Source organism: Phaethon aethereus, assembly GCF_964289735.1.
Source record: "Phaethon aethereus genome assembly, chromosome: 1".
NCBI classification, from domain to species: Eukaryota; Metazoa; Chordata; class Aves; order Phaethontiformes; family Phaethontidae; genus Phaethon; species Phaethon aethereus.
The window spans coordinates 154,354,729-154,378,045 of NC_138575.1; the positions used below are offsets into that span (position 1 = coordinate 154,354,729).

General features: G+C 37.9%; 1 protein-coding gene across 1 annotated transcript in view; it reads left to right on the forward strand.

Moving 5' to 3' along the window:
- TUBGCP3 (tubulin gamma complex component 3) overlaps positions 1-23,317 on the forward strand; it is a gene marked incomplete at both ends in the record, with an annotated part of 60,667 nt that overhangs the window by 32,398 nt on the left and 4,952 nt on the right. The window contains 10 exons of the mRNA XM_082013886.1: positions 1,088-1,213; positions 4,751-4,819; positions 9,487-9,619; positions 10,647-10,813; positions 12,634-12,744; positions 13,135-13,243; positions 17,838-18,027; positions 19,287-19,422; positions 20,242-20,310; positions 21,617-21,752. Coding sequence (XP_081870012.1) covers positions 1,088-1,213; positions 4,751-4,819; positions 9,487-9,619; positions 10,647-10,813; positions 12,634-12,744; positions 13,135-13,243; positions 17,838-18,027; positions 19,287-19,422; positions 20,242-20,310; positions 21,617-21,752 — 1,246 coding nt within the window. The remainder of the gene's footprint in view (positions 1-1,087; positions 1,214-4,750; positions 4,820-9,486; positions 9,620-10,646; positions 10,814-12,633; positions 12,745-13,134; positions 13,244-17,837; positions 18,028-19,286; positions 19,423-20,241; positions 20,311-21,616; positions 21,753-23,317) is intronic.

Consider the following 23,317-nt stretch of genomic DNA (forward strand, 5'->3'; position numbering starts at 1 on the left):
AGCTGATTTTTATCTTAGAGAATGCCTGTACTGCTAACTAAAAGGCTTAATGAGTGAGCTTGATCTCTAGTTCTGTAGCAATCCGTTCAGCTTGTTAGTGCAATTCCTTGCTTTGGTTTGGACTGTTCCAGCTGGCTAAAATTGTCTGTAGAGGTGGGATGGGCCCAATCACTGTGGGCAAAAGTCAGTCTCTGCCTCTTGGCCTAATGGATCAGTCATATTGTTTGTTTTTATTTATCCAATAAAATTTTGGAAACTTGATGATGGCGTTCTTGAGTAATGTGACAAAATGTGGTAGAAGCAAATCTCAAGTACGAACAAGAGGAACAGTGTTTTATGTATTGGTAATTTAAAGGAAGAGATGTGCTGACTCAGATGAAAATAGTAGAGTAGTTAAATAGAGTGTTGGGACTAAGGCAGGCTTGCAGAGTGAAGTGAGATACCTGGTATAAGAAAAGTAGAAACAGACTAGAAGAGCTCAGAGGGGCACATGATTAAATAGCTTATAAAAGCTGTTACTGGTGGATCGGCCTTAAACTTGGAATTTGGATTCTTTAAGTTTTGGTTCCTGATACCTAGTCCAGCATTGGGTCGTTTGTCTTCTACTAAACTTTTGTTTCACATGTAGTAGTAACTAATTATTTTCTCTGGGTTTCTTCATTAGTTTCAGTCATTGACTCCTTTTCTAGAGCTCTAATATTTTCCATCTTGCTGATTATCAGGATAAGAAGTGTGATTCTACATCATAAAATTTCAGATTTCTTCCTCTTTTCTGAAGACTTTTTTGTTACTGCCATAATTGTCTAATGTAAAAGGAGTGTATGAATACTGTTACATTTCAAAATGGCAAGGTCACAAAGTTGCCAGTAGTTTGTTGCCTCTGCCTTTTCAATGCTTACGTGTATAAATTTACTGCTAATTACATGATTGTCTGCTTTTTTGGGCACTATCTCTGCTGTAGAATGTAAAATGATGGTTTCCTGAACTGACTTGTTTTATGAGAAAGAGGGGCTTTCATGAAGAAGGTAGTATTGGCGTGGTAGATTTGACTTACAACTGCAAGTTATTATTTCTGTTAACTTCGTAGGTGAGCTTGTCCAAATCTCTCAGAGATACTACAAGTAGACTTGCAGAGTTGGGATGGCTACATAATAAAATAAGAAAATACACAGATCAGAGGAGTCTGGATCGTGCATTTGGACTTGTGGGACAGGTAGGTCAGCTAAAAAATTGCTTTTACTACAATACTTTGGTCTTGTGCCCCTCAGAAACTACTGAGTAAAATGCAGTACTAGAATGAATTGTAAACTTTGGAGCCTGGATCATTCATCTTTTCATTTACTCCTGTTATGGACTGCCACTTTTGGTATGGGTCATAGTCTGAAGGCAAGGGAAAGGCATTTGCTCTTTCTGGTTGTAAGAAGGAGTTGCCCCCATCATTTTTAACCAGAAAGTCTCATGCATAGATTCCTTTTCTTAATCTCTTTTTTTAAAATTCTTTTCTTTTAAGTGCTCATGCATGTTTATAAAAAAAAACCCAATGCTTAAATGGGATGGTGGCATCCCTGAGCTAATTAATCACCAATTCAGTTGTTAGGGTGATCTATGCAGGAGAATGTTGTCGGCTAATGTTGATGTTCATGTGTTAATACTGCACTAACTTACATTAAATGCAAATACCCCATTATCTTCTGCCCTTTCTTTTGAATACAGCGTCAAAAGAATGTTAATTTTTGTTTTTATAGGTTTCATCATCATGATTTGTAGTCTACAGTAACTTCACAGCTGCTGTAATACCCAAAACCACACTTACTGCTAAGGCATTCCCGTTTCCTCTCACTTGCTCCCTCTGTAAAACTGGATATTATCCCTTCTGAGTCGACAGAAATGTTATCCTTGCCTCTAGCCATAACATCCTACCTAATCTGCCAAGAAATTGAAGTGCTTCTCCCTTCAATCTAATTTTTCTTAAGAGGTCAGTAGAGACACTGTAGTGCTTCCTACTTTTCTAATGTTTTATTCTGTTCCCTTCTGTCTCTTATTCCTAGTAACCCTTTTAGTTACATATAAATAATTATTTTTCTAGTGATCCAATGCTGATTTCCATGTTTTATCTGGTAGTGCTAATGTATATGAATTTTCTTCAGACTCTCCCGCTTATATCTGGGTGAAGTTTCTTATTCTTTATCTAGCAGCTTCCTGCTTATGCTTATTTGTACTGTCTCTGGCTTTAATCTTCAATTTTATAGCAGGGGGAGAACCTTAATTCTTCAGTGAATTTAAATGTGCAATATCTCAGCTACCATATGCAGGTTTCGGATCCTGTGCAGAAGGCTGTGCAGTTAGTTAGCTGAATCTGCATAGCTTTAACGCTGTTAATTTTGCTTGAGGCAAGCACTTACATTTATTTCTAGGATGTAAATGTACAAATAAAAACATATATTCTACTGCTGCTGTCAGGATCTGGGCAAAAAGAGTATGTACCATTGCTCTTCGTGGCTTTTATAACTGACAATTTCAGGTGTTGCACACTGTGCATTAAGAGTTTAGCATAAAAATATATATTGTGCATTCTAAAACATCTTTTGCTTGATGTTTTAAAAGAACACTTGAGTAAACACCTGTTTAAACCACATGTAGGATAAGATGTTTGTCACCTCTTTTATATGATTCCGGTGACTGTTTTTACCACACAAAATGTCAGGTATTGACAATTATTAGGAGTAGACATATAACAATATACTGCACTTTAATGTTATATTCTTCTATCTTTACTGCTTAGTATCAAAGTTCTACTTTGTCCTCAGAAAGCAAAAAGAATTACAGCAATGAAATTTAACTTGCCTTATATTTTGACATTTTGCCCATATAGAACCAGTTGAGGTAGTGGGCATTTTAATTTTTTTCTCTTGAACAAGCATTCTGTTTCCTTCCTGAGTCCTCTTTTGCTGTAGACCAAATCAGAATTCTAGGATAATGTCCAGTTTTCTGTAACAGTTTGTGAAACAAAAATCTGTAGCTTGTAATGCAGGAATTGGCACTGGATGTAAATTTTAACTTCTAAAGCTTCTCTGAAAAATTATGGCCAGTTAGATCCTAAATCCTTTTGGCTACTGTTCTCACTTTATGAGTAGATGTATAGTGCCTTTGAATGTTTTCTTGGAGGCTCTACTCTGCCCTCTATCTTGGCAAGTGCTGCTTTAATAGGTTCAAAAATATACTGAAGAAGCAAGTGAGAAGAAATGAAAAATGGGGTTACACATAAGGGGATTCCTTTTTGCCCTTCAGTATCCTCTGGAATAAAATGAATTTCAAATTTCTTTCCAATTTATAATGTTGAGTTGAAGAGAGGAACCACCTTTCCTTATAAAGGATACAATAGCAAGATTAATGATTTTTTTTTTTCCTAGCAGGTAGGCCTCTTAGCAGAAAGAAGATTTATTTTCTCCTTGTGCTCATAGTAATGATTTCTCCCTTGTACATACTTTAGTGAATAAATATTTTACTTTAAGGTCTTGGGTTCTTTTTGTGTGAGGTTTTCCTTATTTTTTCCAAACTTTGACTGTGATGATTTTAAAAGGGGTTGAAGGGAAAGTCCTGGGGAATTTCCTATTTTTAAAAAATGCATTGAAATAGACATAAAAATCATTAGCCAATTAATAATTGGTTAAGAAGTCAGTTCTGAAGAATTTGTGTGTGTGCATGGAAGTACTCTTCAAAAAACTAACGAAACAAAACATTTTTAAAACCTCCAAAAGTGCTTAAAGTCCAAAATTTTCAATTCAGTCCAAAATTATTGAGCCATATTTCTAATTCTGTTTTAGAAAATGTGTTGCAGGAATTTTTTAGTCTGTATTTTAGGTTAAGAACATTACAAAAACAAAGCAAAGCCCCAGGAGCCCAAACCATGGAAAAATATCTGTTACTAAACAAGTATTCTTTCAGAAATGGTTTTTAAAATCCACCTTTATTTATTTTTGAACAACCCAAAGTAGCTGTGCTTAGAATTGCTTTACAAAGAGGAATCTTTGCTTTAGTTCAGGCATATCAGATTCTGCACATTTTGCAAATTTCTTAGGATACACTTATATATATATATATAAAAGGATATACTTAGTGTTATTAATTTCTTCCATGTCAAGTGAAGAATCGTATATGACTGACAGTTGATCAAAGGCCAAAAATCTGGAGTACTTGATCCAGCAGCGCTTATTGGAATAGTTGTGTTTTCTTGTTCATGTCATATGGTCTATACTGTAAAGATAATGATGGTTTCCTAACTTCTGTGTTCTGTTATTAGAGGCGTTCCTGAAATTGAAACTCGTATTACTTTACTACATACTGTATTTTACATGTTTATTAAAGGAAATTTCTTCTACGTCATGTTATGATTTGCACATCCCTATGGTAATTATTAATGTCTTTATTGGGATGATATATCTATTTGGAGAGTTACACTTGTCATAGTTTAATCTGTTGGTAGAATTAAGGCAGCAAGAAACAGAAAGTCACTTGACAATGGGTATATATTCTTCGAAAGGTCTGTGCATCTCTTAGGGAAGCACTTCTGCTTTGGCTAGTTTTCTGAGAGTTGACTTTTGTGCTGAAACTTGCAGCTTGATTCCTTTCAGGAAATCTCTAACTACCTTCACAGTGTGGTGATAGGATAAAAGTTATTCTGTATTAAACCAGAGAGATTTTTCCTGATTTTTTTTTTTTTCTTTTTTCTCTTTTCTCCTCTTTCTCTTAGAGTTTTTGTGCAGCCTTACATCAGGAACTTAAAGAATACTACCGACTTCTGTCTGTTTTACATTCTCAGGTAAGTTAAGTGGTTCTTACTTAACTTTCTTATTTTACTTTACGTTATCTGAATATCTCCTAAAAGGTCTACCTAGGTATCCCTTTAGAAAGTTAAGGATGTACAGCAGTTTCTATTCAAAGTGGACACAATTCTCTGTAATTTGTATATTTCTTATTCTTTGGATGTATGTACCACTGAATATTTTTCTCTTAGAAATTCGCTGTTATTTGGTGTATTACATAAGCAAGGAATATAATGTGTAATTTCTAAGCCTCTGTCCCTTTTTTGCATAATTTTTTGTTGGTTTCATCTTGCGTTGTATCTTTATCATTCAAATCCCAAACAGTGTGACACATCTTTGAAGGGAGAAAAAACATCTTTCTGTATTTCAAGCAATGCATGGTTCAGCAGCTAGTAACAACAGTTCCAATGTTTTGTTCTGTATGGGGCAGTTTGTGCATTTTCCTTGTCCCTTCCATTGTATTGAGTAAGGTATTTCAGTATTTTATTATTTTTCTGTGATATATAGACCAACTCAGTGCTGATAATAACTATTTATAGCTATGTGCACCTAGATGCTAGCTCTAAAATAAAAATTAGATATTTTTTTCTTCTGTTTACTTTTTTTTTCATATAGGACTTTCAAGGAGTTCAGTATTTATAATTTAGAAAAAATTATTCTGAGAATTGACCTAAGTTAAATCAAAATGCCATTTAAAATGCTGATTCAAAAAAATCTGTAGTTTAAGTCATAGGCTTCTGTAAACGTTTTCAAAGCATCTATTCCTTTTGACTCACTTGCAGTTCTTTAACATTCCTGACTTTTGGAATGCCTGTCATACATACTTTTTGTTTGTTTTTCTTGACCACCACCTGGTTATTCTTTTTGTAATTACTTCCTGCTCTGTACAAAATACGTTTGCTCAGGTTTTGATTTATTCTAACTCCTAAAACTTCTTGACCATGAAAATATTTATGACTTCTTTGAAATGCAGCTTCCTCTACCTTTCCTGCTCCACTAAACCTTTCAAAAGAAGAAATGAGTCTGGTGGGAGGGGAAGCATGCAGGAGGAAAACAAAAGGAAAGTCCTGGCATCACTTATTTTCAAACTGCATGTGCCTTTGTGGCGGATGGACCCTGGCCAGCAGCCAAACACCCACCCAGCCTCTCGCTCACCCCTGTCTCTTGGGGAATGGGGAGAAAATACAAGAAAGGCAAAAAGACAAGTCAATGAAGTTAGTGACAGTTTAATAGGGAAAGCAAAAGCTGTGTGTGCAATCAAAGCAAAGTCAGGAATTCATTCACTACTTCACATCAGCAGGCAGATGTCCAGCCACTTCCTGGCAAGCAGAGCCTCAGCCATTTAACTCTTGCTTGGGAATACAGACTCCATCACCACAAATGTCACCTTTTCCCTCCTTCTTTCTCTGAGCTTTTCTTCCCGAGAAAAGCTTTTTGTCCCTCTCTTCCATATATTTGGAAATGGTTTCCAGGATTAGTTGCTCTGTCAACATCCCAGGGAATGAGGTGAGTCTCTCTGGTGTGTGGTTTGACAAATCCTCCTCCTTGAAGAGAGGAGTGACATTTCCTTTGTCCTGGTCATCATGAACCTCCTCTGATTGCTGTGATGTTGCAAAGATAATTGAGAGTGGCCTTGCAGTGACATTGGCCAGCTCCCTCAGCACTTGTGGGTGCATGCCATCAGGTCTCATAGACTTAGGTTTTTCCAGTTTGTTTAACGTTTCCTAACCTGATCCTTCTCCACTCTGAGTAGGTCTCCCTTGTTCCAGACTTCCCCTCTGATCTCAGGTGACATCTGGTATTCCCAATGGCAAATCTTACCACAAAAACAAGGCATAGAAGGCATTGAGTACCTCAGCCTTTTCCATTTATCTTGTCACCACTTTCCCAGCACCATTCAGTAGTTGGACCCACATTTTTTTCCAGTCTTCCTTTTACTGCTTTTCTTGTTGCGCTTCCATGTTCCTTGCCAGATTTATCTCCAGTGTTAAGAGTTCATGAGTGTATTGAGCACATCGATTAAATGCATTCTGGTAAGGAACAGTCAATACAGTGTAATGTAAAGTTTTGCTGCGCTAGCAGACTGGAGTTTCTAGGGATGTTCCTCAGCACCTGACTGAAGGGGATCCCAGAGGATTTTCAAGAAGCCCATGGCAAGATTCATTCCCAAAGGCTGTGAAAGAAAGGAGACCCAACAACTTCTTGTGACTTGAAGGCTGGGATGCACAAGGTCACATTGCAGGATAGAGGAGGGTCAGTAGTGTGCACCAAAGATTGGTGCTGGTACTGATTTTAGTTGATGTTGATAAGAAGATAAGGCAGAGTGAAATCTCCCAATCTGCCAACGAAAGCTTGCTAACATTGGTACTCTGGATGCTCTGTCCATGGCAAGGAGCAGCATGTAACGGAATCAAATAGGTGATCGGAACTCCCAGTGTGGGAAGTACAAGGTTTTTTATCTGGAGGAAAGCTAATCTAATGCATGCTTCCTCGATGCCAAACTTGGCATCGGAAAAGCCTTGGTATCCTCGCAGGTGGTTGTCTGCACTGCTGGACTTGGTGTGCATTTGAGTGCCAGGGAGATGGGCTCTGAGAACAAGGCAGCAAGTGTCAATGTGACACTGGAGCACTGTGTACAATCCTGATGGCAGCCTCTCAGACATCGGTAGAGACTAAGGGAGAAAGTCAGCTAAAATCCTCAGGAGCATGGGGCAATTGCTGTGTGGGGAGAGGGGAGATGGGCTGAGTTTCCTGAGGCTGAAGAGGAAAAGGCATGGGGGGCTGTGGCTGAGACTTCCAAACTAATGAAGGATAAGCGAAACACAAAGTTGGGGCATTTGATGAATGGCAATGAGAGGAAAGGAGGCACTCTGTGAATTTAGCAGGAGGTTGGTATAAAACAGAGAAGAGTAGCCAACTTGCAAAATGTGTTTCCCTAGGATGTCATGGCCAAAGGCAGTACCAACAGGTTGAAAAAGGGATTAAACAAATTTGTGGAAGGCAGATCTCTAAACTGCTGTTAGAAGGACTGAGCAAGGATTCATCCTCTGACGTCCTGAATGATGCAAGGAGCCTAAGTGGGATGGACTGCGGAGCAGGGTCAGCTTTGCATGCTGCTCTTGTACAACACTTCCTTTTGCCATTATTGGAGATAGAGCAGTAGTTCATCTAGCCAGGGTTCTGACAGAGGATGGTATTTCTTATGTTCATCATTGACGGAGCAAAAATTTTTAAAAAGTCGGCATTCTCAAGACTTGTACCAGATTATCCCAGAGGTGAGCTTGGTGACTTGTCAATCTTATTTTAAAAAGTGATGGGAAAAAAATCTACTTTTTTGAAAGACGCTTTCTTTACAAAACTGTACATTTCAGTTGCTTGAAAACATACAGAAAATTGTGTCTTGGAATTAAGTGCATGCTGCATTCTTGTATTCCGGAGATCATACAGGCTGCCAGCTTAGGAGTCGTTAGCTGCAGTTCCAGTTAGCAGTTCAGGTATAGTAGTACATAACAGGAAAATCTCAAAGGGTTTTGTACTGTCTTTCTCTCTATAACTTTGTATATGTCTTATTCCATAAGCTTTTCAGGTCTTTTCATTGCAGACTGTTTTGACGTTGTCAGCCCCTTTAAAAATGCACTTCTATGATGAAGATGTAAGTGTATCATCTCTTCCCTAAAGGCAAAGGGCAGTTCTTGCTTGTATATCTCTCTTATCATTGCCAATTTCCATCTTTTTCCAAGATGACTTTAAAAACAAAACAACAACAAAAAAACATGGACCCAGAGGCATCCAGAAGCTAATGAACTTAAATGGCTTTAAAGCTGAATTTCATGTGGATGACACTAGTCTTAAGTTTAACTGATGCATTGTATTTGGCAAAGAAATATGGTAGATGTGGAAGCACAAAGTGCATTGGTTGTGGCATACAGGAAGAAATGGAGCATCTTTTGTAAGAGTTTTATCTGCTTGGACTGCTCTGGGAACTTGCTTCTGTATTCTTAGGTTCTGTTCTTGTCCTGCTTACCCCATCTGTACTTGTATGAGCTGTGCATTTGCATGTCAGATGCAAATATTTGGCTTTCATTTTCCATGGTGTTGGAAGATTCATAGTAATCACATTGTGATAGATTTTTCTTATTGTAGTTTTTAATAGTTTTTTCAATGATGGTGATTCCTTAATCTTGCTATATACCTAACTTAAGTTCTGTTGGCTTCTGGAGGAAGACATTGACAAGAATTTGTCCCAGGTTGAACTAAAATAAGCTAAAATATTAAATTTTACCTCCTACACCCTTTCTTTAGATGTTTTTCTTTACTCTTTTCTGAACATCTCTTTGGCCAGTATTTGCTGTTTCAGGATCTCTTCTCTCCTTTTGTGACTATCTGTCGCCTTGCTTTCTTCACCTTTCTTGGTATTTGTGCTCTGTCTGCCCTGTTACACTTCTACTTGTCTTTCTCCTTTCACCTGCGCTTGATTCTCTATTTCCACCTGTGTGGCTCTCGGGTTTTGGCCCAATGATTGGATGACTGAACATATAATACTGGGTATTTCAAGTGTATTAATAAAAAGCTAACTTAAGAACAAAAACTATGAAACATCAGTTCTGCTTCAGTTTTGCCAGTTTTGTTCCTTGATATGTATGTCTGTTTCTAATTTCATCAGTTGCAACTGGAAGATGATCAGGGCGTGAATTTGGGACTTGAAAGCAGTTTAACACTTCGCCGTCTTCTAGTCTGGACATATGATCCTAAAATAAGGTTAAAGACCCTTGCAGCACTTGTTGATCACTGTCAAGGTATGTTTAATATGAATTTAATGTTTACGGGGGAGTTACATAACTTTGAGTCATTGTGCATGCAAAAGGTGGATATCAATAATATTACTGTTACATTTTTAAATAAAATTTTAAGTAACTAATCCAGAGGATTCTCCTTCTTATAGTTTAAGCAAAAATCGGTCGAATTATAGTGCTGTTGTCATACACTTACACTTTTTTTCTTTTCTAAAAGCTAGAACATGCTTGAGAAATCCTTCAAATTTTAAGCACACACTTCTTGTGCTGTTTTCAATTATTCAGTTTGAGTCATCTTTCAGAGAATGTTACACTGTGAAACAAAACTCACTAATACACTATGAAATGGTTAGCTTAGTCGCTCCCTTTTGTATGAGCATCATGCCATTCCTCTGTATATGTTGGCATACAGGAGTCATTTGCAACTTGTCTGGCAAGGAACCTTTAAGCTGTGCAGCATAACGGACAAACAAATACTAGATTTTTTTTTTTCTTTTCTTTTTTTTTTCTTTTGACAGCCTCTTACCTTTCACTTGCAAGAAGACAGGACTTATTGCCTAAAGGACCTGTGGGGGGAACTATAACCAAGAAGCAGGAAAGATGTGTTTGTGTGTATGTATGCACACAGAACATCTGAGAGAGAGTCAAGTACAGGAGAGAAGGAAAACCTACTAAGGCTCCTTTAATGCTATTCTGGTGGAGGCAGTGGTGAAGAAAAGAAGCATAAAGTCAGCCTTTGTGTGTGATCTGATACCTTGAAATTTGCATTCCTCCAAGCTACCATAAAGTAGACAGAATATGGTGTCAGAGAACTGTGCTTAAATGCTTCAGTGAGATTAATGATTCATGCCCTAAAACCTAAGAATTCCCTGTCAACATTAAAAAATGTATTCCTACTACATTTTAGAATTGCTGTTCAGCAAGCTCTGAGTGACATAGGACTAGCTAAAATCAATGGCTGCTGAATTTAAGTGTGTTGTATATATTTTTCCTTCATACATTTCTTTTCCTCTTCCCTATGATCTTACAGGGAGAAAAGGTGGTGAGCTAGCCTCAGCAGTTCATGCCTATACTAAAACAGGAGATCCCTACATGAGATCTCTGGTTCAGCACATTCTTGGCCTAGTTTCCCATCCTGTACTGAATTTCCTTTATCGCTGGATTTATGATGGAGAACTGGAGGATACATACCATGAGGTAATGTATGTGATACAATAAATAATTTTATCTCTGTTTGTTTGCTTTGTGGGAGTATAATCTGTGGGAAGCTTAGAGGAGAATTTGAAAAGTAGACTGTAATGGAAATGTATAACATATGAGTAAGTAATATATACAATAACAACATGAAATGTGATTCTCTTTATCGATTCAGTTAGTGTGATGTCTGGTGGTTGTAATGATGCAGTACATTGTCTTCAATGAATCATATCCTGGGTCTGTTCAGTAGAGGCAGACTGGTGGACTAACAATAGGTGCTTGCTTCTGAAGAGAGACAAAATCATCTCTATCTTTTCTTGCTTGGTGAAACAATACTAATGTAGCAGAGTTCTTTGTAACAGTTTATTCCAAATACAAGGCTTGCATTCTAAAGTTCAGAATATCCTACTCTGACTACCTGCGGTTATCCTCAGCTTTATAAATAACTTTGGTTTGTCAGATTGAGTAGAAGAGGTTTATGGTTCCAGAGTTCCTCTAGAAACTCCGATAGAGTTATTTGTTCTGACTTCTGTAACAGCAAGTTTTAGTAACTGTTCCTTTTCTTAGAAATGTTTTAATGCCTTTTTAAGCTCTCCCAACTCTTTTTCCTGTCTCCAATCAGTACAGTCTTTAAGACAAAAGTCTTAAAGTGACTTTTTTTTTTGTTCTTAGAAGCCAAAGAATAATTTTTAAAAATTAATTGAGCACTTCTGAGATACATCTGAGTAACTCTACTTGAGTGTGAATTATGCTGATTTCTGAAACTGTCCATCTGGGTCAAAATTAAAATAAATACGAGTATCACCCACAGCTGATCTTTAAGGTCAACATTAGGAGACTTGTATGAAATGTCTATGAATCTTTATGGCTAGAAGTGTAAAATAGACTTTACTCTTTTTTCCAGCTACTCCTCAGACACGTGAGGTGTTGTCTTTTGGGGTTTTTATATCATTCATTAGTTTTCAACTCTTTGTTTAAAAATTTACATCTGCACTGTAAGAGTGTTCTTAATACTGAAAATCACTGTGGGATGTGGTATACTGAAAGCTACAATTTTCATACCACAGACACAGTTTTTGAACAAAGACAATTGGCCATTCTTGGTGGAAATGGTATTTGGAGGCAGTGAAAAAAGTTCTTGTCCAAAAAATGGATATCTTGTTTGACAGGATGAGGACAATATCCATCCACGAGGCATTTTAACAAAACTAATCATTTAGTTTTCGTTTCTTACAAATGAAAATGTTCTCTTGCTTGGAGTTGAGAGACCTTAGCATTTGATCACCAGTTCAGTTGCAGGATTTCTTGGGTTTGTTTTTTGTGGGTTTTTTTCTGCAGTTCTGCATCTGTTAAAATAGGAGGAAATCCAAAGGGGCTTGAGTAAATATAGAACCAGCGAAATAAAAGCATATTATACTTATATTGTTAACTTCACCTCCTACCCTAACTGCTGGAAATAACTATAATTATAATAACCAATTGCTGGAAAATGCTATACGCTTCTGTATTTCATAGTGAATGTTTTACAGTTAGTACACTTTAGCCTGAGGGTAGTCAAGGTTTCGTAACATACAGAGATTAAATTATGTGAGCTGTTCTTGAACTTTTTTCTTCAGAGTTCATATTGGTCAACATACAATGTACATATCAATTGCCAGTACAACTCTGCATGTTAGCTATGAAAAAAAATGGGGTTTTTTTTCTTTTTTTAGTTAAAAGAGCAACTCGGAATATTTTTACAATTTTGTGAATGGAGAAATGAACACTGGGGAGAGAGTTTACAGTCATCTTTTGTTTTTAATATTTATTTCAATCTACAGTTTTTTGTAGCTTCAGATCCTACAGTTAAAACTGATCGGTTGTGGCATGACAAATACACTTTGAGGAAATCAATGATCCCTTCTTTTATTACAATGGAGCAATCAAAAAAGGTATGAATTCGCTGATTTGTCTGACCTATGCTGCTGTTTAGATTTCCATTTAGAAAACAGAGATCAAATTTAAGAACAAATAATTGTCTTAAAATTTTTAGAATTGTTTGCTGAGGAAGACTATGATACTGTTTCTCATTTCCATTCTCTAACTGATAAACTTTGTGTAAGGAGATCTCAAGGTGGGAAAAGAAGTTTGTGTTTAAAACCTTTTTGTGTTAGCATTGAAGTTCTGGATTGCTGTGGTTGGGATTGTGAAGCTAAGAGCACAGAAAGATGATAAATTACCCTCTTGTCCTGGTGGCTGTGGGTGGCTTTTTTGTCTGGTGGTTTGTTTTATTTCTTATATGCAAATCACTTAAAAAAACGTATATATCCTTTTTTGTTCAGGTCCTCCTAATAGGAAAATCCATAAACTTCTTGCATCAAGTTTGTCATGATCAAACTCCATCCACAAAGATGATTGCTGTGGCAAAATCTGCAGAGTCTTCAAAAGATGGTAGAGTATCAGTGTTAGTCAGCTCTTCCCTTTGAACTGAGCTCTCTACAATATGTGGTTTAGGCTGTAAACTGACATTTTGGATAGCGGGGTGGAAGGGAGTAACAAAGTCCCATCTGTGCTAAAATATAGATTTATTAATAGATACTTGCATTTTACAAAAGATGTATGAAGATTCATATGTGTAATTTTTTTTTTTTTTCTTAATTTGATAGGTTTGCTGGATGGTTGTTAATGTATTGGATTTCTGAATGAAACCATCCAGAAACCAGTCTGCCTTCAGCTGACTTTTGTTGAGAAGGCTAGGGTGGGGGCAGGGATATTCTTGAGTGCTGCAGTAAGAATTTAGTACTTCTGACTTCTCATCAAATATACTTCATCATACGATTCCATAAATTCTGTGATTAAAAAATAATAAATAATCCATTAGTTGCAAATAAGAGAATGAGCAATAAAAACAGGCAGGACAGAAGAAGCCTTTCTATAAATGTACTCTACCACTATATATCTGAAGAAAATTGAGTATGTGGAAGGTTTAGTAAAATTCTCTTTACAGATTACTTAAAATTGGAGTTACGAGCTGTTGAATGTTAATCCAAAACTTAACTGTCAGAATTCCTTCAGGTTATTTCTTTCTGTTTAGAAGACATTTCAGTTTTAATAAATGAGAACTTAAATACCATTTGCAGTTATTCTTTGGTGGCATATTTTTTGCAATGAAGTTAACATTGTTATGATGAAAGATAGCAAATAATAAACATCTAAAACAAGGAAACCTTATGTGTAAATAGTAAGCAAAGAAGGTAAGGGAGTGCATAGGATGCTGCTACATCTGGGAGAAAGGACAACTTGCTTTCTTCTGGTGAAGGTGATGTTTTACTCCTATAACTTCTTTTTACAACTCATTTAATATACCAGAAAGAGTCTGATTGTTAAGATGTAGATCACTGGGATAATTTCTCTGATGCTATTTTGTACATAGTTTCTAGAAGTATAATCATGTCCTACTAGTATATCCAGCCAAGAGAAGAATAATCTAAACATTTGTTTTTCTGTCAAGTTCTTTACTTAGTTTTCTAAGAACATATTTCTTTGCACTTTTTTGATATCTTGTACAATATCTTTTCTGTTGTTCCTGTACTCAAATATGACTTTATTATACATAACTTTGAAGCTTGATTTTGTGGGATTGTATTTTTTTTTCCCTTCCCCTCCAGATTAACCTTGGATTAGTTTTTATATTAACTCCTCACAGCATGGACTTCTAACATGAATACCTTTATGAAAGATGTTCTAATAGTAAAATCCCATTCGCATCTGCAAGAATGTTTCATCTAATAATGTGGGGGTTTTTTTACTATACGTAGTTCTTACCTAGTCAAAGATGTGCTTAAAGTGCAGAGAAGGGTCAGGATTAAGTGAGTAAGGGCTGTAAATGCATTTGAACTATCATCTTGCCAGCTACTCCTGAAAAAGGCAAAAACGTTCTTTGGCTACACTACTTTCACCACTTTACACAGTGTTTATGGCCATGCTTTTCCAATTTTTTTTTTTATTTGCACTTGTTTCTCTTTCCTTGATTGAATGGAAGATCTGCATAAATACAGGTTCCCTATTATGTATGGGATGAGAGCTTCAAAGCAAGTACATTATCTGAAGTGCTGAGAATACCCGTTTCAGACAGAAGCATGGATTTAGAAATGGATGTTATCCACTACATCTACAGTGTGCTGAAGGCGTACTGAGCTTGTGGTCTGTAGCCTAAATACCTCATAGTATTGCACTGCCTTAATTCTGCACTAAATTGCATTTGTATTTAGGGCATTTTAGCCATTCAATCCAGAAAGAACATTCTATCAGCGATGTTGGAAATGCATCCTGTCCTCCTTGTTCATGCTATCTGACAATATCCTGAGAGTACCTTCAGAGGTACTAAGACGATGGAAAGCTAGGATGCCAGCCTGAATTCTGAATGCTTTTTCTCATTTTAAACCTGAATGTTTCAAGGGTTTGGCTGTGGTTTTTTTATTTCTTTAATTTGCTCTGAAACCTTAACTCTCATGTTTCCCCAGTTGCCTTTTGATGCTGAAATAATCATGATGTGAAAAACTGTCTGAACATGTAATAAAACAGGAAGTCAGAGATGAAGAACAGTGTGGAAGTTGGTCATCTTGCCTGACAGGGGATTGTAGCAGGGACTTGGAGAAGGACAGTAAAAAAGGCAGATAAAGTGATCCCAGCTCCAGTCTCTAGCTGTCCACAGTTTGTGAACTTCTGAACCAGGAATGACATGAGATCACTATGTTCAGTAGCAACTCATGAACCTGTCTGTCAGTGCTTTTTGCCTGATCCTTTCTTGACCCATTTCTGGCTTTTGAAAGTGTCCTGAGATAATTTTGCACAGCTTTAAAAGCTTGTGCCTAGGCCTCTTGTTTGTTGATGTAAGCAACCTTTTTAATAGTTTTGCATGTCAAACAGAGATGGTGCATTGCCTATGCTGTTGTGCATGTATGCAGAGATGGAGCTTTACAGCTACACACGTAAACTTGAATTTTCCAGCCTCAGAGATGAAGGGCTGTGGCCAGGTCACTTCCCTCAAAGCAAGGGGCAGTGGAGGTGAAGGAGAGAGAAAGGGGTTTTTTCTGCTTGGAATAACAAGAAGTTGAGACGGGTCCTCAGCCATAGGTACTGCCTTACATATGCTCACCCCTGCGTGAGTGGAAGCAGGACCAGCATGTGTGACTTGATAGGCTTGCCATAGGCAAACTAGGCAATTGCCTGCTGCCTGTTGGCTTTGCCTGTGCCTTGAGCCAGTCCTAGGCCCAACCTCTGTGTCCAGTAGCTGGAGGTATTAGCTCGTAACTCTTTTTAGGTTGGCTTGTTCCCTCTTTTGCTTTGCCTGTTAGGCTTGTAGCATCTTGTGTAAAGACACTTGCAGGAACGCATCACTGGGGTGTTGTAACCTACTGTGTTCTGTCGGTGAAACTCCTCTTTTAGCTTTTTTCCCCCCCTTCTGGAAGTTATTCCTTCTTTGTCTAAAGCCAGCAATGAAGCCATGTGGCAGATCAGATGGCTGGTACCACTATGCATGCAAGCAGCCAAATTTGAACCCATCTTTTGAAGACAGCGCTTAAGAGGACAGGGTCTGCCAGTGGGGAAAGGCTAGATGAAAGTCAGAATTGACTGGACGTTCTTACTGCTCTGTTGCCGTGTACCAGTGAGACAAATGCATTTGCACGAACTGGTGTTTTTCCCTTTTTCCCAGCAGTGGGAACGCTGCTGCGTGCTTCCTTACCTGAACAATGCAAGAATGGCCTTACCAGACCACACCAGATCTCTGCTTTGGCCAGATTGAGCAGAGACGTGGGTGAGCTGTCTCCCCTGCTTTGCTGTCAGTGACTGGAGAGGGCACTTCGAGGATTTGTTACTATAGCCTGTATTCATTCTCACATCTCCTAAGCTGGATGTGTGTTACTTGACTAAGTAGTATTCTCCTAGCGTAGGGATTTTGAGCACAGCAATGTATTGCTTGCACTTTTTGTGTCTTATGGAGAAATTCACAGGTTACTGAATGAGAGTTCGGAAACCTCAGGGAATGAAATTGAACCAGACATTGTGAAGTTTCCCTCATTAAAGAGTGACTTCTTTATTAGAACTACTGTTTATTTCTTCAATTTAAAAGCATTTTAGTAATTGAAGATGAATCTCATCAGAACAACATGAAACTTGATTTCAATTTTTCCTGTCTGTAGTACAGGTTGAACCTAATTCTGGAGCAGGCAGTGCACTGTCTTGCTAAATTTGGTACCTAGATCTTCATTTTTTTACCTTTAGAGCAATAGTTGTGTAATTAAAAATTGTTGAAAGTGGGAGTATATCCTTTAATGCTGAGGAAGGTCTGAATCTTACAATAGTTGGCAGTCCAGTATTTGGAATTTTGCCATGTTGCCTGAAGAGGCACACTTCTTGCTATCTCAACAGCCTTATTGCAGTCCCTTTCTTAATAACCTTGTAGTTGCAGAAAAGAGTGAAATACACTTCTTACTAAAGGGCCGTGCCCTACTTTCTGACCCCAAGTTGCCATCATGCATTAATGGTGGAGAAGAAAACATAAGGCTGCTGGCTGTCCCCCAGATAGTGCAAGCGTATTTCCACCTCTCATTTTGACTTGCACGTGGGAACTCTTTTCTGTTGAATGTTCTGACTGATTCTTCAATTTCTTCCCCCCCAGAAGTGACTGCTGATGTAGATCCCGCCGCAGCAAAGCTTTTCCCTAACTCTGAGCTTTTAGATCTCCTTCAAAGCTGCAGTATTTCAGCAAGCTAAAAAAAACTACTTTCTTTGTAAAACTGATGAAATAATGTCAGCTCTTTTTGGAAAGTACAAGCTGGGCACACATTAAAAGTAATAATGTTAAAGTATGGGCGGCTTTATACTTGCTTTCACTTTGGCTATGCCAAATGTATAATATAGTGGATCAGAATAAATAGCAATTTCTCTGATTGTATGTTTCAATTCCAAAGCTGGCTTGCCTCAGTTTTGGAAAAATATGAATTTAAATTCAACTTTTTTCTTCTTTTTTTTTTTTTTTTAGCTGCTGATTTGTTCACAGATTTGGAAAATGCATTTCAAGAGAAAATTGATGCAGCTTATTTTGAGACCAGCAAATACCTGCTGGATGTTCTCAATAAGAAGTACAATTTACTGGAACACATGCAGGCCATGAGACGCTACTTACTGCTTGGTCAAGGAGACTTTATCAGGCATTTAATGGACTTGCTCAAGTAAGAGAGTAGGAAGGGTAATTATATTGAATTTCTAATGCTTGCAAATGTGCATGATTAGCACAGAAACTGTTTCATGTTTGGAAGAAGACCCTTTATCTTATTCAGAGGTTTAATTGAACAACTTTTAAATTCTGTTTTGGGTTTAATTTCTTTGAATGTGACGCTTAAACTGTTCTTTTTGGTAGGAAGTGTGTACAGTACCATTTCATAATGTCTTGAAATGTTGCACTAACGTAGATACCTTGGCAGTTGATCCTGTGACAGCCTCGAGGATGTTAGCACTTCTCTTGCTCCTGTCAGCAAGTTTAAGCAGAAAAGTTTTGTTGCTCTTGATGCAACTAGTTAGCATTGCTGTGAATATTAGGCTTCTATATTTTGGAGGTGTTTGGCCCAAAACATTGTGTCAAAACCCCTCAATGCATTTTCCAAAATTTAATTGATGCCTCACCAGCCTCTGTTTTAAGCACTTGGGTGCACCCACAAGTATCAGTTTCAGTTCTTGAAGTGTATTTGCAAGCTCACTGCTTTTACTTGCTGGTGCTACCGATGAAACTTAGTTGACCAAAAATGTCCTTTACAAAGCTTTCCTTTGGTCTAGAAGGCAGGCTTTGTAATAGAGCTTCCATTAACTTGTTTGTAAATCAAAATCAACGTTGTCTGGTGATGATTTGTATGTGACCACACTAATTTTCACTTAAAAAAGCGTGAAGTAGAATAAGGTTGGTTTGCGGAGTCAGTATTACATTTGAGGCAGAAGTAGTGAGGGGCTTCCCAGGACTGGTCATGGAGGGGAGGAGTAGTGCAAAGTGCCTGTTACTTGCATGCTGCAACTCTTCGGAAAGTTTAAGTTACATAGAGGGGATGGGTTTGTGTGCTTCTGCCAGCGCTTCTAAGCCCTATCAGTAAGTCTCTCAAAACTGGAATGAAATTATTGGTTTCATTTGTTAATGATGTAATCTGCCTCATTTTAGATATGAATGTAACTCAAATTACGGAATAGTTGTGCTAGCAATCAATTTCAAATTGCTGGCATAAAGTTGCTCCTCATGCTGATGTTCAGGTGTATAGCTGCATATGAATAGACGTATTCTGCTCAAATATTTTGCTCATAGATTTTCTTCGTGGTTAAGGCTGAAAGAGTAATACAAGAGGTTTTGAAAGTCTGTTAAAGTGTTTCACTGTGTGCTACAGTTACTCCCAAATTGCTGCAGAATATCTTAGTAATATGCCATACCTGTTCGTTTCATAACCACCAGGCCAGAGCTTGCACGACCAGCTACAACCTTATATCAGCATAATCTAACGGGAATCCTTGAAACAGCAGTGAGGGCAACTAATGCCCAGTTTGATAATCCTGAGATTCTCAAACGATTGGATGTTCGACTTCTGGAGGTCTGTTGCATCATGGTGACTCTGACCTGAAACATACTTTGTGTGTGTGTGTGTGTGTGTGTGTATACATGCAGACATCTATATGAAATAAAACTTTTGTATGTGTACATAGTAAATACTCACCCTCTCACACCTTCCTATTGACGTCTACTTTGAATTATATACACCTCACTTAGTAAGTTGTCTTTTCCCGTTTCCTGCCTATTGTCTATTTGTATTTCAAGCTGTGCGTTTACAGCCGTTTTATTGATGATACAAAGTTGAGTATTTAGGGTCTAACAGTAATTGATGCTGGTGGCCCTGATTTGGGGTTCTGCAAAGAGCTCCTACTGCTGTTGCTCTTGCAAGAATCTGGGAGGGTGGGGTGGTCTCTTATTGCCAGTAGTTACAAAGAGTGAAGCAATGAAAATATGTTTCATGAAGGAGACCTCCGGTATGAAACTTGAGTTAATGAGAAAGCTCCAGTCCCAGAGGTGTGGGAGCTAACTGATGTACTGTAGCATCTGAAATAAGTCTATACCTTAGGCTGAGTCCTGCCTAAGAAGTTTTGCCTTCCCTTCATATCCTTTACTAGCTCCAATGGAAAAATATTGACATTACAAACATCAACATCTGGGTGAGATGAATCCCATCCTTGTGTCAAACTTTGGTTCATTTTTGCTTAATCTACTATTTTCGACAAGGAACCCCTGTATCCTGTATAGATGTGGATGTTTGTTTTTTCATAGGCTGTGGAGAATGGAAGAGTAAGCAAGAATTGCTCTTCAGCACTAGTATGCGCTGATTATACACTGAAAGTAGCGTATCTTTCTAATACAGGTATCTCCTGGGGACACTGGATGGGATGTCTTCAGCTTGGACTATCATGTTGATGGGCCAATAGCAACGGTAATGTCATATACTGCTGGATGTGAATATGTCACTGATACTGAATTGAATTGCTAAATTAATTTTTTAATTGAAATAACCTTTTTTATTCCAGAGTGTAAGATCAGAGACACTTGGGGTTTTGGTTTGGGTTTTTTCTTTTTTTTTTTTTTATGTAGGATGCAGCCACTGTATAAGCAGTGGAGCCAAAATCTCAATTCTTATAAATTAACTATGAGTGCTAAAAAGCTACATTTAAAACAGTCATTAGTAAAAATCAGTAATTCATTTGTTCCAGCAGAGATTTTAGCAAGTACTTAATAAATAGAGTGCTCCTCTTCTTCCATTATTGCTAGGCTGTAGCTGCTAATTTGGCATAATTTGCAAGGAACTGAAGAATGTATTTAAGAAGAACCTATTTGTACTATCTAAATGAAATTTGATAGGTAGTGTTCATTAGAGCTACTGAGAAAATAGCTGCACTATTGATCAGACTGCATTTAGGCTCTATAAAGAACTTGTAAAGAACATTATTTTTTTTTACATAGGACATCAAAATGTGAGTCTGACCAGCAGAAGGAAATTTCATGTGCATATGTGGTTTGAAGAGAGTGAAACGTTTAGGCTTTGTCTTGTTTACTCCTTCTTACTCTTTCTCCCATATAGGATTGGAAGTGCTCAAAACCTCCCAAGAAATTATTGTCTTGTAGCATGCGGGTCCAAGCTTTTTCAATTAGCGTGTTGGTAGGACAACAAATGCAGTTGGTAGGACAACAAATACAGTTGTACTTTCTCAATCTGCAATGAATTGGAACTGGCGAAATCATCAGAGCAGTACTTAGGATTTAAAAAAATACAAGAAAACAAAACAACCTTTTTATTTAACTTTTTTTGAAATATAGAAAAGATGCCTATGTGGAGGGCTCTGTAGAGAAGCATGAGAGCTTCAATGCATTTCTACTCTGTTGTCTTCAGTCTTCTCAAGGATATGATGTGGAAAAATTGACAATGTGGCAATCCTTTTAGTGTTAAAATGCAAAAAAATAAAATAATGGTGCTGTTGACGTACACTCTGGACCAGAGCAGGTGCTATAGCTCTGCCCTCAGCAGTGCCCCGTGCTTACTTGTACTTGAATGTTAGGTGACTTAGCTCAGCCCTTGAGGGAGGATCTTCCCAAAAGCTCTGGAGTTTCCCAGGATTTTGTTTACACAATATTTGCCAATAAACTGCATGGGTTGGAATAGATGGACTGTGAAGAGGTTCTTGGTCCTTCAGAACACAGGGTATGTCTATTAAATTTTTACTGATATTTTGTTTGTTTTGTAGGTATTTACACGTGAGTGCATGAGCCACTATCTAAGAGTATTTAATTTCCTTTGGAGAGCAAAGCGAATGGAATATATTCTTACTGATATATGGAAAGGGCACATGTGCAATGCAAAGCTTCTGAAAAGCATACCAGGTGAGAGTCCCAAATGGATGGTATACTTGCAAACTGGATTCATATGACTGCATCTTATTTTAAACTGTATGTTACGAAGGGAGAAAAAAAGTCTATTGGGACAGATGAGTTTTATATTTTGTTGCTCTTCTTGACTGACTGTTTAATGGTAGATGAAGATAAAATAACAGTATGGTAAATGGAAGTTTCGTGTTTGCTGTTTTACTTTAGTTTTTGCAGCAGTGAGCAAAAAAAAACATCCCATATCTCTGGAAAGAGACCGTTACTCTTCCATCCCCTTTTACTCATCTTTGTTGATGCCCTCCTATCTGTACCTTGTGTCTCCCTCTTTCTTGTGTTGGAAGTAGTAAGTCTCACACATGCACGTTTCTGAATTTACTAGTTTTACCTTCACTCATTCCCTGTGTTTTTGTTTAGCTAAGAACAGAAGAGACAAAGATAAGAGAAACAAATGTTTGAGAAGAAATAGGAAAACTCTTAAGTGTAGTGGCCCTGGTCTATGTTTAATGGACTGGGATTTTTGATCCTGCTTCTCTCTGAGAATATAATCATATTTGTGAGCATCTGTACTGGCTCAATTTTGACTTTTTTACCTAGCTACATTTCTCCCAGTAAAAAATAGCTATTGAGGGTTACACTTTTTTGTGGCATAGTTAATATTTACAAAGATATGTTTATGTTTTTATAATTAGGAACTGTTTGATGGGTGGGAGTGAACACCTTGTCCTCAGGAAGGTCGCTGGGAAACAAGGTGTTGTAAAGCGTGCTCCTGTGCACAAGGCTGATCTCTGGAACTGTACGGGATGACTAGGTTTCCTGTCTGTTTCTGTGAGATAGGAGTTATTTTACTGTCATTTCTGTGTCCCAGATAGGTGCTTGTTTCACTCAAAACCAGGGGTCTATTGCATTCTTGCTTTCTGTTCCCTTTGAGACTCGACTCTACTCTCATCCTCCGGGGGTCTTCAGGCTGGAGCTGTCTCCCATTGCTGGGTTTTGTTTGTTCTTTTGTTCTCAGAAGGAAGTTTGTTTGTTTGTTTGTGTGTCCGTCCCTCTGTCCCCCCCAGGCCGTCTGTCAGTCCCATCCCCCCCACCTTCCTTCCTTGGGAGGCCTTTTATGCTTTGCTATGGAGCAATCTTCTGTAAGTAAAACCTCAGTTGCTTGTAGCCTTTAGGTTTGGTTATGTTTTAGGTAATTCAGACATTTAAAATTCTGGCCAAGCTGTTACAGCTATTGTTGGCAGAAGGAGCCATGCTCACTGGTGTGTCTACATTGGAAGCTGTGAGCAGAATTGTTTCTGAAATACATGGAGAGTCCATCACAGCACTAATTTATGAAGGAGTTTTAGGACTTGCTTTTATTTTCTCTCTCTTCCTCCAAGATAGTACCTTTCCCTTCCAGTCACAGAGCACCAGATGGAAGACAGTAACTGATAGGAGAAAGTAGCTGCAAGGTCTTTTGTTTTTCAACCACAGAGAGGTAGCATTGACTTTCAAGGATAGCTTTACTGACAATTCTCAAAAAGTTCTAAGAGCCAGGATTTTAATGCTTTAAAGGAGTACTTCTA